Source organism: Myiozetetes cayanensis, unplaced genomic scaffold (genome assembly GCF_022539395.1).
Source record: "Myiozetetes cayanensis isolate MyiCay16 unplaced genomic scaffold, myiCay2020 scf12, whole genome shotgun sequence".
Classification (NCBI taxonomy): domain Eukaryota; kingdom Metazoa; phylum Chordata; class Aves; order Passeriformes; family Tyrannidae; genus Myiozetetes; species Myiozetetes cayanensis.
The window spans coordinates 26,167,439-26,182,457 of NW_026086826.1; the positions used below are offsets into that span (position 1 = coordinate 26,167,439).

Below are 15,019 nucleotides of genomic sequence, written 5' to 3' on the forward strand. Positions count from 1 at the left end.
GCTGTAGGTGGCAGACCGGCTGTGACCCAAGGCTGTGTCCTTGAGAGGATGCAAAGATTCATGGCTTGTCCCGCTGTCTCCCCCCATCACACCCTCTCCGCATTCACCTCTACTGCAGAAAGCTGTAGTTATTCCTGCTGGGAGGTGTAAAATGAGGCTTTGCCAAGGGGCAGGGGAGGCTTTGCTAATCTGCAGCTCCTTCGCACATCTTGCATTGGTTTCCTAATACAATCCTGGCTCTTAAGGAGGTGAGACTTGCTGATACAGCACAATATCACATGCTGGAGGAAGAAGGGCTCAAGCTGGGACAGGCTCTTAAAAAATTACGGCTGTGTAAATAGGATCCACCTTTGGATCATTGAGAAGAACCTAAAAAAAAAAAAAAAAAAAAAGGCTTCATTGCACTTTTTTTCCCCTAAAATAAACTAGCAATGAAATAAGTATATTTGCAGGCCCCTGTCAACACTTTCAAGACCAAAGGAGTGGGCAGCTGGGAGTTGTGGCTCTGGTTGATGGTCCTGCATGCTCTATCCCTTGCCCAGAAGACCCAGAGATGTGACACTGTTGTCTGAAGCCCAGATACCATAGGATTAACCTTTGCTGGGAAATAATAGCCTTAGATTTATTTTCTTCTCTTCTCTTCCCCTTTTGGAAAGGGAAAAAAACCCCTCATGATAGCCATGAGGTAGATCTATGAAAATCACATCATCTATGGCAGATTACTCCATGAATTAACTGAGTCCCAGGGGAACATGTGTGGGAGGGGGAGAGAGTCTAGCTTAGGCCTGCCTTTACAAAATATACACCCATCATTAAACCTTATCCCCAATACCCTCTGCCTTGCACCTCAAGTATCACCAGCACCTTTACTGAAGTCTGCTGGAACAACCTGCCAGGTGTGTTGCATCCTTGCTAGGGTCTCTACAGCAGCTCCCTCATGCACTGAAACACTGCAGAGGCACCCAGCTCAGTCCTGCCGTGTCTTTGAGATGAGCACATCTGGTGATTTTGGGTGATGTTGGCTGCAAATTGCCACTGCTGTGTTTCTACCCACTCGCCCAGCTCCCCCAGCACTCGACTGCCCACTGCCAGGGACACCTGGAGAGCCCTGTTTTGGGGAGAGGGTAATACCAGCTGGGGAAGGAAAGCAATTAATAACTTTGGTATTTATTTAGAAGCCAGAATTGTGTTGATCTGCTTTATTTTTAATTATCCACACACAAATAACAAAGGCAAATGGACAGTGGGCTCTTTTTTGCTCAGTGGTATTTAACCAGGAAAAAGGATTGTGGGTACCGAGACAAGATAAGAGCACCGGAGAGGCAGAAGTGAGACCCAGCCCTGCCCATCCTTTTCCTCCCTACTCCCTGTTAAAGTTGAAGGTGACACCAAACAGTTCCAAAGAACTTTGTGGGAGACAGTATGTACCAGCTGGCTGTTCTGTGCCCTTGTAGGGACCAGTTTCCAAGAAAGTTCCCTGTATTTCACCTGCTCGACTGACTCCTTGCTCGTGGAGTCTGAAAAATACAGCCTGTGTAGATGTGCAGCACTACATCACTGAGCAAGGCAGATCATTGTCAAGAGACATAAATGAAAGAAAAGAAGAAAAAAATAGAAGTGCTGAGCCAAGCCAGGATGTTCCAGCCCTTCAGGGACGACAACCCTTGTGAGCATATCCCTCTAAATTTGTAAGCCACACTGGTTCTGGAAAGGAGTAGAGGTTGTACGTGCTTGTTTGTCAGGGTGATGTTCACCCATGGGGGATGCTTACCCATGGATGGATGCTGACCTATGGGAGAATGCTCATCCATGGGGGGAATGTTTGCTCAGGGAACTGCTGGTGCTGCCAGCCTGTGAGCCAGCAACAACACGTGGCTCCTGGCATGAGTAAGCACCAGCCCCACTTCAGAGCCCACACACATCTTTGGCACTGTGAAAACGTGCTTGTGCACCTGGAGGAACGAAAGGGGAATGATGAGAACCACCCCAGCATTTTCCCTCTGAGCCATCAGCAGTGCCCCCCGTCAGGAACAAATCCCTGCCCGCTCATCCTTGAACATACAGATTTTAAACACCTCACTGGGACTGAAAAAAGGAAGAAAATATTTTTCATTCTTTCAAGTCCCTGTCCCCTCCTGTTGTCCTTTCCACCCTCAAAGGACTTTGGTTTGACTCCAGCAACTTCATATCCAAGTTTCCCTTGTTTTGGCAGAGCAGTGAGTGTGGTCATCACCAGGCATTTGACTGAGAGTGTGATTGAGTCCCAAGGACCAGAGCCAGGCTTCTCTTGAGAACCCCCAGAGGTGCACAATTGCTGCTCATAAAATATTCCAGAAAGCCAGTGCCCACAGAGGTACAGATGCACCCAGTGCCATGGGCCTCCATTTGCCATTGTAGCAGAGACAGCAGGGCAGAGGCAGAGAGAAAAAATCTAATAAGATGAGGTTTCTTCCCAGCAAGGGTCTTTTCCCAGGAAAAAGAGCCAGGTTACGGGGTAATGATCAGCAGCTTTCCCAGAAAAAGGATTATTCACATCCACCAGGTCCCTGGATGGAAGACAAGGCATATACACTCTGCAGTGCTGGTACCAAGGGGAGGGACTGCTTCTACTTTCCAGGAGCCCATGAGATGCCTGGGCAGCTCTACCTGGGACCTGGGGCTGAAAGGGTCCTGGAGTACCTTGTAAGGTGAGGGGAACACACACAGGTCAGGTTTTTGGGTTTCTACTGAACCTATCCCCTACAGTTCTGCAAGCTCCTGTGAGGAGGAGCAGCCCCAGCACTTCTGGGAGCTGCACGCCAGCAGCATCTGTTTCTGGGGTGCTTTTGTTCCCAATTTATCCCGTCTCCTGGAGCTATTATAAGCAGGTACAATCTCCATTTCCATTGTTATTCAGATGATGTACAGATAATTTTAACCTTTTTGTTCCATTTGTCAAGAGGCTTTTTTTAGCCTCTGCGCCTGCCAGGCAGACTGCTCCGACAGCAGAGGCTCCCCATTTTTCAGCATCAGTTTCCCTTCCTAGGGTGAAGCTCTGCCTCTCTGCACTGCTCCTAGGTGTCTTCATGACCCCAGATATTTTACAGGTTTTGGGGAAATGAGGTAGAGGTGGTTAAGTGCTCAACTAGCTACATCCATCACTCACTCATCCGGTAGCAACCTCCCAAGCAGGGCTCCATGGGATGTCCATCAGAGGCACCTGCACACTCCATCCTGCTTTTAAAGCCTTTGGAGCAGCTCATACTGAAGACAAACACTTCAAAGAATGGCAATGCAGTACTTATGGCTCACATAGGAAGAGATCCTCTCTTCAGACTGCTTCCAGCACCAGTGCAAAGCCCTCATCACCACCCTGCAGAGCTTTGCCTACAGTCAGGAGCTCAGAACACTTTTTGGAAATAAAGTGGGAATTTACTTCCCAGCCTGAAAAAATGCTGAGCTGTCACCACATCCATCGCCTCAGGAAGTGCTCTCAAAGCTAGGCCATCTCCTGGAACTGTATACTTCCCACTGAAAACATGCTTTTCATCCCTTCATGGGCCAAAGAACTGAAAAACTAAGCCTGTCAGCATTTGGTTTTCTGGTGACCCAACAGATAGAATAGAATAAAGGGAAAGATGCACAAAGCAAAGAGAAAGATAAAGACAATTCCTACAGGCTATGACATTTGGGCTTAGTCCTCACTAAGGACTAAAGAGAGGACTGCAGCAAGTGGGAAACACACAGGGTAAAGCTCATCTCAAAGTGGTCCAGATAAACAAGGTGACTGCCTTCATCCTTCCCTGAGCTCTACTTGGCACCCTTCTGTTACTGGGAAAGAAAAAGAGTCCTGTTGAAAAGCCATAAACGATCCCTGTCACCCATGCTCAGCCTGGAGGCTGCCACAGGCTGCTGCCTCACCTCTGACTGCCTGAGAACTTTCTCTGCTTTAAACAGTTCTGCAAAAAAGAAATATAAAACATGACTTCAGTATCTTTGCTTGACAACTCACCCTTGAGCTTTGGACCAGGCAAAAGCATCAGCATCCACTTGACATCTCCTGGGCACAGGCGTGGAGAGGTGGCCAAGTTGTTTAAATTCCCCAAAGTAGCAGATCCCAGCAGGGCTTCCAAGCCCTTGGTTTCCACGCTGATGCTCCCTTGCATTTCTTCAGCAATACAATATCATGATGATGCTCTTAGCTTCCCCTGGAGGTCTGCTGTGGTGCCAGTGTTCACAGTTCCTCAAGTTCCTGGTCTTGGACACCCAAGATGCCCAGTGCCCCCCAGTTGGCATGTCTGGGAGCAGACAGGCACAAGCCACAGCTCCCCAGGATACCAACCCTTCCCAAACATCCTTCCTGCTTCTCTTCTTCACAGCTCCCCACCCTGCTTGGGGACCATAGGGATGCCCATGCTGGGTAGCACCTCATCCCATGTGATGGGATGGCCAGCACAGCCTGTGTGCCACTCCCTCCTTGCCTTGGGAACCTTTTGCAGAGGTTCATTATCTCACACAGAACCCCCATGGCCTCACCAGCATGGGGGGGATGGTGCCAATGAGACAGGGTCTGCAGTGGTTCTTTACAACAAGGTTTTATTTTTCTTTCCTTTTGACAAAAAACATTGAAGTTGTACATTGTTGTCAATCAGTCTGGTTCCCTGTTTGGCTCTGAACTAGCACATTATGTTACAACATCCCACCCCAGAGCCTGGGGGTGTAGGCAGAGCATCTCCCACCCACCCTCCAACAGTCCCAACAGCCACCAGCCCCACACCTGGGGGGCTCTGCTGCCTGAGGTCTCATGGCAGAACAGGAGGATGGTGCTGGGAGAACCAGCCTGGAGAGGACAACAGGGTTCTCTGCTCATCTCCCCACAAACCCACCTCAGTCCCCACCCAGGAGCTTTGCAGGGCTTTGAGTCCAGTCCCAGCACCAAACTGGGAACCAGTTGCATGCTACTGGTGAACTCCTGCCTGGGCAGCGGCATGTCCTAGGTGGGGAGAGGTCGAAATACATCCCCCGCATCTCATCCTCCCTCCCATGGTCAAGCATGGCCAGCAACCACAAACACCGAGGGCATTGGCAGATCCTTGGTGTCCAGGAGGAGAAGGAAACGTCCAGAAAGCCACAGATAAGAGATTGTACCACAGCAAAGCGAGTCCAGAGCCTTGGAAAGCAAGGTGCAGGCAGCAATGGCACCTTGGGGCTGGTTTTCCTTCCCCCTCAGCACAGTCCTTTCCATGGTTCTCCTGGGGGATGTTTTTGGTTTCAGAGAAATGTTTTGGAGGTGCTGCCTTAACCCTGTGGGTCCCTGCCTGTCCTCCCACCATGGGAGCAGGACTGTGGCTGTTTCAGGAGACACAGAAGCAGGGTATTTTTTGGGCCCTTTCAGGGTAAAAAGGGGCACTGTTTTGCTTCACACAGTTTTTGTACGCTAGTTACACGCACGACTGACATGCCAAAAAGCTCAGGTTTGGACAATGCAGCCCAGTGCCACATACAGGTGCACCCCAGGGGTTGTGCCCCCGCCTGTACCACCACTGCAGAGCATCACCACACACCGCTCAACAGCCCCATTCAGGAGCTGAGGAAAGAAAAACGCTCAAAGCCTGAAATCCACGTGAAATTTGCCCCCGCCTTGAGAGCATCACTCCCCCCCCTCCCCAACCCGCCAGGCACAGACACAAAAAGCTGCCTCCTCCCCTCCCTGCGGACTGCTACTCAGAGCCCGGTGCATTGTCAGATACCTTTCTGCATTTAGAAGGAGACGATATCACCACCTATATTTAGAGCAGGTACGGCATCGCCTCCCCCAGCCCCCCACACCACCACGTTCCCGGTCTTGGATCCCACACTGCCCGTCAGACCCAGCTCCCCCAGATTGCGGCACAGGGAGCAATGCTCCCACAGCTTCAGATTGCAGCCATGAACTGCTCAGGGATGGCTGGAACGGGACAGGTCATGACTACACCCCTAGCCAGCATTAGGGACCTTCCCCACAGCTGAATGGGGAATGGTTTATTCCCAAATGAGGATCTGAGCCAGAGCAATGAAAGGAGCTTCCTGGGGAATTTTTTGATCCTTTGGCAGGTGGAAGTGTCTGTTTGGGAAGAACAGGGTGAGCAGGGACAGCAGAGGTGCCACCTACTGGGGTGGCAGGGACCAATGGAGGCAGGAGCAGCTCTGGGCCCCCATAAGCAAAACGTCAGTGCACAGTGGGTAGTTTGACTTCTAGAAGGAAGGATTTTGGTCCATGCCCTGGAGCAGGCAGCCTTTGGAAGTGGTGGGACTTGCTTCTCACAAAGGAGAGCTCCATCAGGGGAGCTCGAAAAGCAATCAGGGTAGGGGCTGATCTGCACATGCAGGAATGGGGCGCTTTGTGCCTATATCATCTTTCGGTCAGGAGAAGACATGAGTTAGCCAGGACCAAAGCAAAACTTGGCCAGCGCCACTGCTCTGCTGAAGAACAGCCTCAAGGACTCACACCACAACAACCCGCAGCACAGCAAAGCCATGAGCAGGAGGAAGGGTAGGATGAGGGTTGCACTACCTCGCCCTGCGCATCTTCACAAACATGGTCACGGCCTGGTCCAAATGCACCGACCAGCCCCGGCCCACAGAGCAAGCCCTTCCTGAGGCTGCAAAGGCACAGCACCATCTGGATGCCCAGGACCACGCTCAGGCTGACGACAGACACAACTTACAGCAGAATCACACCACTGATCACCAGGGTGAGCCACACATCACCACAAGGCCACCAGCATCTCCCTGGGCTGGCAGGCACAGCATCGCACCCACAGTCGATGGTCTGCATGGATTGTGAAGAGCTGACAGCGCGTAATTACCAGTTTAATTAATGACCATCACTGGAAGGTGGCCCTGTCCTGCATTTTCAGTGTTTGCAGGAGGGGTGAGCCACCCTGCTCACACCCCAGACCACCCTGCTCCTCTCTCAAAAGTTCCACCAGCTCTCAGACACCCACCTGCTCCAGCACTGGGGCCATGGGGTTTGCAAAACAAGACGCCCACGTGGCAGCCTCTCTCTCCAAAGGAGGTGCCAGGCCCCAGGAATGGGCAGGGGCCATAGCTGCAGGGGAATCTGAGGCAGGGATGGTGCCAAAGCCAGGCTTCTCTCCCAGGAGGACAGACCTTAAGGTACATTATGCATGCACAACATCTTCATCCCCTGCAGACATGGATATCTTCTTTTCCTGGGAAAACAGAGCAAAGAGGCCTCTGAGGGGTTTGCCGTCACCATCTTGGCAGTGTTAGTGCCAAAAGAGCTGTATCCCCAGGAACAACCCTGTCCTCATCCCTTGGGTATCCCACTCCTGCAGGCACTGCTGGCAACTGAGTTGCCCAAGGACCCTTTGCCCCAGCCATCTCTAATGGAGAAAATGAAATTCCCACCACTGGAAATGCCTGGAACAGGGACCAGGATGACAAATTTCCCAATGCTCTCCTACAGCGACAGGTGCACAGCAGCCCCCTGGGGAGGCTTGGTCCTGCCCCCAACAAATGGGGTGCAGGCAGCAAAAGCCCCAAGAGGCTCCCCAGCATTGTCAGATGACTTAAACAAATCTATGTATGTGTATATCTTTATATATACAGCATATAAATATATATACACACACACCCCTGTATTTACACACACAGGCACACTAGAGTTCTCCATATATAAATAAATGTATGTCGGTGGGAGACAATATACATTTGGCAGAGCTGAGCCCCCCTGCCCCAGTACAAACCAGTTAGCTTCAGTTGTGCTCCCACTGGCAGACAGAGCTGCTCTGGTCTTTCTGGTGCGCTCCCATCCCCTGCACCTCACCATCACACCTTGCCCCTTTTCCAGGCAGGATGAGACCCCCAGGGAGGGTAATTCAAAGCCACAGCAGCACAAGCCCAAGCAATAGAGCAAAGGGGGCCCCTGCTACCCCCTTGCTGGGGCTCTCCAGCCTTGGGGAGCAGAAAATCATCAGGATGAGCCTTGCGGGGGGGCCCACTTGGGGTAGGGAGTGGGGCTGTGGCTGGAGGGGCTCTCCCTCTCCCCCCAGCATGCACACCCAGTTGGGCCACTCCACCACCCATTAAATGCTTCTCTGTGCAGAAAAAAAAGTGATAGTAATAAGTGAAACTCAACAGATTTTAATTTTTTTTTTTTGCACAAAGACTTTTTTTTTCCTTTTTTTTTTTCTTTTTTCTCTTCCCCCCTCCCCTCCCTCCGTTCCGGTCGGTTTTGATTTTCTCCTTTTTTTTTTCCCCCTGCATTCCCAGGCGTGGCGAAGAGCATGCATTGGAAGGGGGGGCGAGGGCGGCGGGGCTAGGTGTGGGGGGTCGGGGGCGGTGTGGGGCAGCCGACGTGGGGTGCGGAGGGGAGCAGCTTCTAGCACTTGTCGTCTTCCTCGGTGTCGCTGAGCACGTCGATGCTGGCCCCGCACATCACCCCCTGCCCTGCCCCTCGCCTCCGCCGCCGGTAGTGCCCGTTGGGCATCTGCCAGCTGTGCCGCAGCGGCGGCGCCGAGCCGATGGTGTTGGAGCGGCCGAGGCTGGTGGCGACGGCCGCCTCGAAGGTGAGCGTCTCCTCCTCACCGCAGTCTGAGGCGTGCGAGTCGTCGTGCAGGACCAGGTAGGGCTCCGAGATGTAGCGCTGCGGGGTGGATTGCCGGCTCTGCTTCCCCGCGGGGGAGCTGGAAGACTCGGTGAAGCCGGTGGTGTTGGGATCCAGGGTAGAGGAGAGGAGCGGGGAGCCCCCCTCACTCTCTTCGGCGGGCGGCGAGGCGTCCCCGGCGTGCCGGAGCATGGAGGTGTAGGACAGGAGAGGACGCGGCTTGGGGGGCACAGGTGGGAGCTGGCGGCGGCCTCGCCGAGGGGTGCTGGTGTCCGAGACGGAGGGTATGGAGCTTTCGCTCAGGGAGCCCATTCCCTGCAACGGACCAAGACGCGCCGGGGAATACAGAGGATACAGAGGCAACAGGAAGCACCATGCACGTGTCCCCCACTCCCCGCCCCCATCACCCGAGCTTGGGCTTCCCGTAGAACCCTCCCTCTTGGTCAGGGTCCCGCTGTGTCTTTGCCTACCCTATCCCTGCCTCGGCATCTGCTCCAGGGATGAGGTTGATGCCTGCTGAGGGCAAACCTCTTTGGTGTCGGCAGCTTCCTCATGATGGGCAGCAGAGGGGCAGGTAGCAATCTCTGACCAGTGATAGGACCCGAGGGAACAGCATTAAGGTGTGTCAGGAAAGATTTAGGTTGGGTATGATTAGGAAATGGTTCTTCACCAAGAAGGTGGTCGGGCACTGGAACAGGCTCCCCAAGGAAGTGGTCACAGCACCAAGCCTGACAGAGCTCAAGAAGCATTTGGACAATGCTCTCAGCACATGGTGGGATTGTTGGGGTTGTCTTGTGCAGGGCCAGGAGTTGGACTCAATGATCCTTGTGGGTCCCTTCCAACTCAGGATATTCTATGATTCTATGTTCCTGGTGGTCAAAAGCAAAATGCACCCACAGACCCACTGCAAGAAGAGCTGACAGCTCGCCAGCTGCTGGTCTCCACAGGCAGCATCTCTGTGGGCTTCAAGCTGACTCAAGCACTGGCAGCTCCAGGCTTGTGTAGCTGAGACACATTGACCTTATCAGGGAGCAGATGCCACAGCAATGAGGGGACCAGTGTGAGATCCCCTCTTCCCAAATGCTCTGCAGGTTGCCCTAGCAGCCTCAACCTGCTCAGCTCACATGGGACATGGAGATGCCACCACAAGGAAGAGAGACAGTGCAGAGCTCCCACAGTGGGGGGCTTGTCTTCCCAGTTTTGGCTGGGAGCTTTTTTTATGCTTCCCTTTGTGCTTAGAGAGGGGTTTTGTCACTCACCTGCCTGCTGGGTGTCTGTGACCTGCCCTCGCTGGGTGACCGGGAATCACGCTGCCGCTCCGGCGACTCGTCCTGTGCCTGGGGACTCCTCTCCTCGGAGTTGCAGCGGGAGATGTCGGGGGACAGCAAGTGCTTGCGCTCTTTGGATCGGCCCCGCTCCCTGCCCGAGCGGTGCCCCTCAGACCGGTGGCCTGCGGGACATCCACATCAGTCTACACCATCCCCTTTGCAGCAGCAGGGAACACTCAAGCTGGAGGGTTGTTTTGGGATCTGGTGTGGAATGGGGCCACCTGGGTCCTTGCTCACCTGAGTCAGCGTTGAGGCGCCGGGTGGACAGTTGGAGCGAGGAGTGGTAGCTGCGCCGGCGGGACTTGTAGGTGTTGTCGCTGCTGCGCTCCATGGAGAACTCATCCAGCCAGGAGCTGTTGGGGCGCTTGTCCCGGATGGTGGAAAACGATCGCCGCATGGAGCTGGTGTCTGTCACCACCTGCAAGCAACCCCGGCCAGACAGGGAGGGGATTAGCACCAGGCAGGGCTGGGGACCACGGCGGCCAAGAATTACCAATTCACCCCCATCACTGGGATCACCCGCCCTGCAGGATGGGGAGATTCAGGGTGGGGAGCAGCCAGCACAAGCACAGCTCCTCCATATGATCTCTGCACAAATCAGGGGTGGGAGAAAAGTGGGGTTCAGCCTCGATGCTCACGGGCTCCCCTTCCCCAGTCAGGTGGAGCCATTCTGCACAAGCAAAGCTGGTAGCCCCAATTCATGACAAGGTGTTGAGTGCTGAGTTCAGCAGCATCTCCCCCAGACATGGGGATGTAGAGGGTACCAGACCATTTTCCCCAGGCTGGAAAACAAGCTCAAGTGGAGCAAACATTGAAGAAATCCCTGAGAGAAAGGGGATCGTCCATTGCCCATCGCTCTGTTTTCATGACTGCCACCAGTTTTCCAGACCCCTCCCTACTCTTCCTTTATTCCCTTTTCCCCTGCACTCATTCCCTCTCTCCCTGCTCATGTTGATGTTTTATCTTCCCTTTCCTTTTCTCTCTCCCCTCCTTCTAGCTTATGTTCTCATCATTATGGGGGAAACATCACCCCCTTCCATATTTCCTTTGCTTTATTCTAGCAGGTCTTTGCCTCTGCAGCCTCAGGCCAGTCTCCATCTCCTCTCCTCTCACCTTTCTTGCTCCTATCCCCTCCTTCTAATCATCTCCTCTGCTGCTGAATGGTTAAGAAAGCCCATGAGGCAAAGGCTCCCCTCCTCTTCACACCACCCCAAAGTGCCAAAATATGTCACACTGTCACCAATACCAGGACTTAGTGCCTGTATCAGCACCTCTGGGAGAAAGCAGACCCAGGGATTTCACAGCAACACCAAACCCCATAAAACATTAGTTTCTTGGTGGAGGCTGAGCACAAGACAGAACAACAGAGAAACCGGGCAGACAAATGAGGAGGTGAGATGTGGCCTGAGTTCCTCTGGACAGACAGGGTAAAGCATGTGTTGGGACAACGTGAAAGGATGGAAAATGCATTTCATCACCTGTGAGATCATCTGACCTCAGCCAGTGCTCGGAGCCAGAGGAAAGGAGGGGTGTCGCACTGTGAGGAGACCCTGCCACCTCCCAGCACGGACTTCCCCCATGAGCCAGGATATCAATTCCCCAGGCTGCTCTCTGCTGCCACTGTCCCTCATGTAGGGGAACAGCAAATCTCCTACTAGTGCAGGGCCCCAGAGAAGGGGAGATGCTCCAATATCGGGGTGTGGGAAAGCCGTGGAGGTCAGCACAGAGAGAAGCCCCAGTGTTACCAGGTAGGCTTTGAATGGACCCGCACCCGTGGGGGCTTTGTTTGGTTTTACCTGGGGATCCACAGTGAGACGAGGCATGGAGGAGGCCCTCCCAGAGACAGTGTGGTCCTGAGTGTCCACAGGAAGGTAGCTGCCATGGTTAGAGGGCTGCACTCTTTGAAACTCCCTAACCTCTGGCTCCTGGAAACAAACACACAGCCAAACTCTTGGGATGGGGTTGGAGCAGGGTAGCATGCTGCTTCTGCCCTGTTGGCAGTGGACAGCCCTGCTCACTCAACCAGGGGCAGAATTTAAGTGGGCCAAAAATGGGTGGTGAAACACTGGCACAGGTTGTCCAAAAAGGTGTGGATTCCCCATCTCTGGCAACATTTAAGGTCAGGTTGGACAGGGCTCTGAGCAACCTGAGCAAGTTGAACATGTCCCTGCCCACGGCAGGGGGGGTGGAACTAGGTGAGCTTTAAAAGGTCCCTTCTGATCCAAATTATCATATGATTCTGTGAAAAACAGAGTCTAAGGCTTTATAATTCATCATGTTGCCACTGAAAAATAATCTCCAGTTCACAATCCATTGCAGGTGAGCCTTGATGTGGTGCTTCAGTGTTGCCTAATGGCCAGCTCACCTTGTACCTATTCAATGACAGCGGTAACTCTGCCTGGATCTGGTGATGCCCTGACTGCCCACGCCTGAACTCCTTCCTTTGCCAGGAGGGGAAAAATTTTCGGGATTTTCTCTCTGACCACGCTTTAAAGGCTTCCTGGACACATCCCCATTAAAAGAACACATGCTGCCTACAGCACACTGGTTTATTCCCAGCTGAGAGGAGCCTTTGTACAGGATAAGGAGATGGGCAGGCAGTAACTCTGGAGAGATCTGCTAATAGGTGACTTAATGGGGAGGGGGGGAGTCTCATCTGCCACCTTCCCATGTGCTGGGGGTGGCCAGGGCAGGGGTACACAGGTCACACAGAGTGCTACAGACCCCAGGGACACGGTCTGGGCTGGAGATGCACAGTGGTACAACACTGCATCCGACAGTGTCGGGTGGTGCACGAGGGCACACACAGACATGGAGAGATATATATAGATATGTATATATATACACACACAGACAGACAGGCCAGCATGTGTGTGGGGCCGGAGGGGTGTGCTCCCCTTGGAAACAGTCTGACAGCTTGGTTTGGGACTGGGGACACCAGCACTGACAACAAAATGAACATGAACCCGAAAACATCAGATACCATCACTCAGCATGGGGTAACCCACATAAATGAGCGGTCAGTGGGAAAAAAGAGCAGCCTGTGAAGAGAAGGACATTTTACTGCAGGACATCATACTCCAGTCACAGCTCTCACCCCAAGAGCGCTTGCTGCTGCCTGACCCCACTGGCCAGGGCTGGTCCAGGGATGGCTGTGTCCCCAGTGCCAGAGGTGAGGGGCAGAGCATACCTGGGGACATTCATCCCATGCTTCGGATCTGTGTATGATCCAGTAGCTGCCTTCCCTGTGCCGTGCTCACTCCCCACACCTCCCCGTGCCCACCAGCATCCATGCTGGGACCGCAGGTGACCGCCCGTCAGGCAGTGTGTGACTTTACCAGAGACTGGTGCTCCTGGAACTGCTCTTGGGCTGGATCCATGCAAGCCAGCTGGAAGATCTCCTGTGGCGAGAGCGGACTCAGCGAGGGGAACCCACTTCGACTGCTCCTGCAAAGACAGACCAGCTTCAGGGAGGCCACAAGACAGGTACTGCCATCACTGGGCATTGTACCTCCAATGGTTCAGAGCTGGGGAGCCCCCGTGCTTGCCACCCAGGTGCTGCAAGACCCTCAGGACAAACATCATGTTCTGTGGAGAGCTGGACTGGTACCAAGGCAGGAGAGGACACCAGTGCCTCAGGTCCCCCAGCAGCAGTAGGGACATACCAAGCTCAGTGCCAGCAATTCCCATCATCTCATTCCCACCAGCCTAGGTGCTGGGATCCCCCACTGACCCTGCACCATCCAGGGAGCCACTGATCAACTACTCCCAGGGTTCAGGTCCATTCCAGACCCTCCTAGGTAAAAGTGCTGACATTTAGTGCTGGGATGGTCCTGCAGGAAGAACGTCCATGCAGGCCCTCAGCCATCCCTCTATGCCACCTCTGCTGCTGTTAGTGCTGATGTACACTGGCTACCTGGAATCCTGCAAAAGCTTTGTGCCCAGGACTGGGTTTTCCCTACTCCCAGCAGTAATTTAACCCTCTGTGCATCCCAGTGCCAGCTCCAAGAACAAAACAAAGGCTGCAGGAACACAAAAGAGCCAGGACTAGCTCTCTTCCCAGGGCAGTACTCACAGGCCCGAGAGGGTGTCCTGCTGGAGGTATGGCAGAGCCTTCGCGTTGGAGATGATTTCCTGTGGCAAGGAGGACGGTTCCATGCGTTGGAACATGGGTGCGTTTTTCTGTATTGAAGAGAGAAAGAGACTGAGCCTGTAGGAAATGTGGATGGGCATCCAGCACTTCAACCAAGCTCCCACTACCTGGGAAGGGGACATCATGCTCATGTTTGCTGTCAGGGACTGAGGATACCAAGGCACATACACATGCCCTGTAGTGGCCAAACTCTAACCTGTACCACCATCTTCATCCCCCAGTTGCATCCCATGCAGGTGGTTGCATGTTTGGTTGGGAGGTGGTAGGAAGCAGCAAGAGGGATCTGCCCACCACATACCCTCACTGAGGCCTCACCTGCTCCTCCAGCTGCTGCCGCTGCTTCTTCGCTTTGCTCTGCTTGTAGTAATCCATGATCATCATGGCTGCATATATTTTCCCAACAGTCAGGTCAGAGGCTGAGAGCATAACAAGGAACAAAGTGAGAACACTTGTGTTGTAACAGAAACAGCAGGTTTGAAGTCATCAGCATGGATCTCACAGGAAGAGCCCTGCTGTGGGATACCCTGGTGACCCTCAGACTCTGCTCGCTGCTCCAAAAGAGAGAGCGTTGAACATCCAGACACTTCTCATAAAGATAAAATGAATGCAGATGATGTGAAATCATCACCCTAAGCCACCAAGGAACACACCCTAACCACGTCATCAGATGTAACAGCATAAGTGATACTCATCCTCCCTCCCCAATATGCTCCAGGGATGATTTACAGGAGACTCTGGGTTTGGCACCCTGCAAATTGGGTGATTTTTCAAAAGAGTTCCCAAGCAGCGAAGCAGAACAAGGCAGAAGCCAGCCTGTAGCAACAAACCCTTTTCCCACTTCTCCTCCAGCTGGGGATGGGTCTGAGCAGTCTCCACCTCCCTTTGGGAAGAAGTTGCTGTGAGGATGATGGGAATTTGAAAGCAATGACAGCCCCCCCAGAGACTCAC

General features: G+C 53.4%; 1 protein-coding gene across 7 annotated transcripts in view; it reads right to left on the reverse strand.

The window, feature by feature from the left end:
- Positions 1-4,558: 4,558 nt before the first annotated feature.
- The window catches only part of CACNA1E (calcium voltage-gated channel subunit alpha1 E), a 134,176-nt gene continuing 123,715 nt past the window's right edge, over positions 4,559-15,019 (reverse strand). For 4 of the 7 annotated variants that reach the window (XM_050306714.1, XM_050306713.1, XM_050306711.1 and 1 more), the window contains exons 43-48: positions 14,387-14,487; positions 13,994-14,100; positions 13,257-13,365; positions 10,156-10,336; positions 9,850-10,040; positions 4,559-8,905 (exon numbers count right to left, since the gene is read on the reverse strand). In XM_050306714.1, the coding sequence (XP_050162671.1) occupies positions 8,366-8,905; positions 9,850-10,040; positions 10,156-10,336; positions 13,257-13,365; positions 13,994-14,100; positions 14,387-14,487 (1,229 nt within the window). In that variant the 3' untranslated portion in view covers positions 4,559-8,365. Of the gene's footprint in view, positions 8,906-9,849; positions 10,041-10,155; positions 10,337-11,714; positions 11,844-13,256; positions 13,366-13,993; positions 14,101-14,386; positions 14,488-15,019 lie in introns of all 7 variants that reach the window. The other 3 variants (XM_050306709.1, XM_050306708.1, XM_050306712.1) reach the window with 1 other exon arrangement.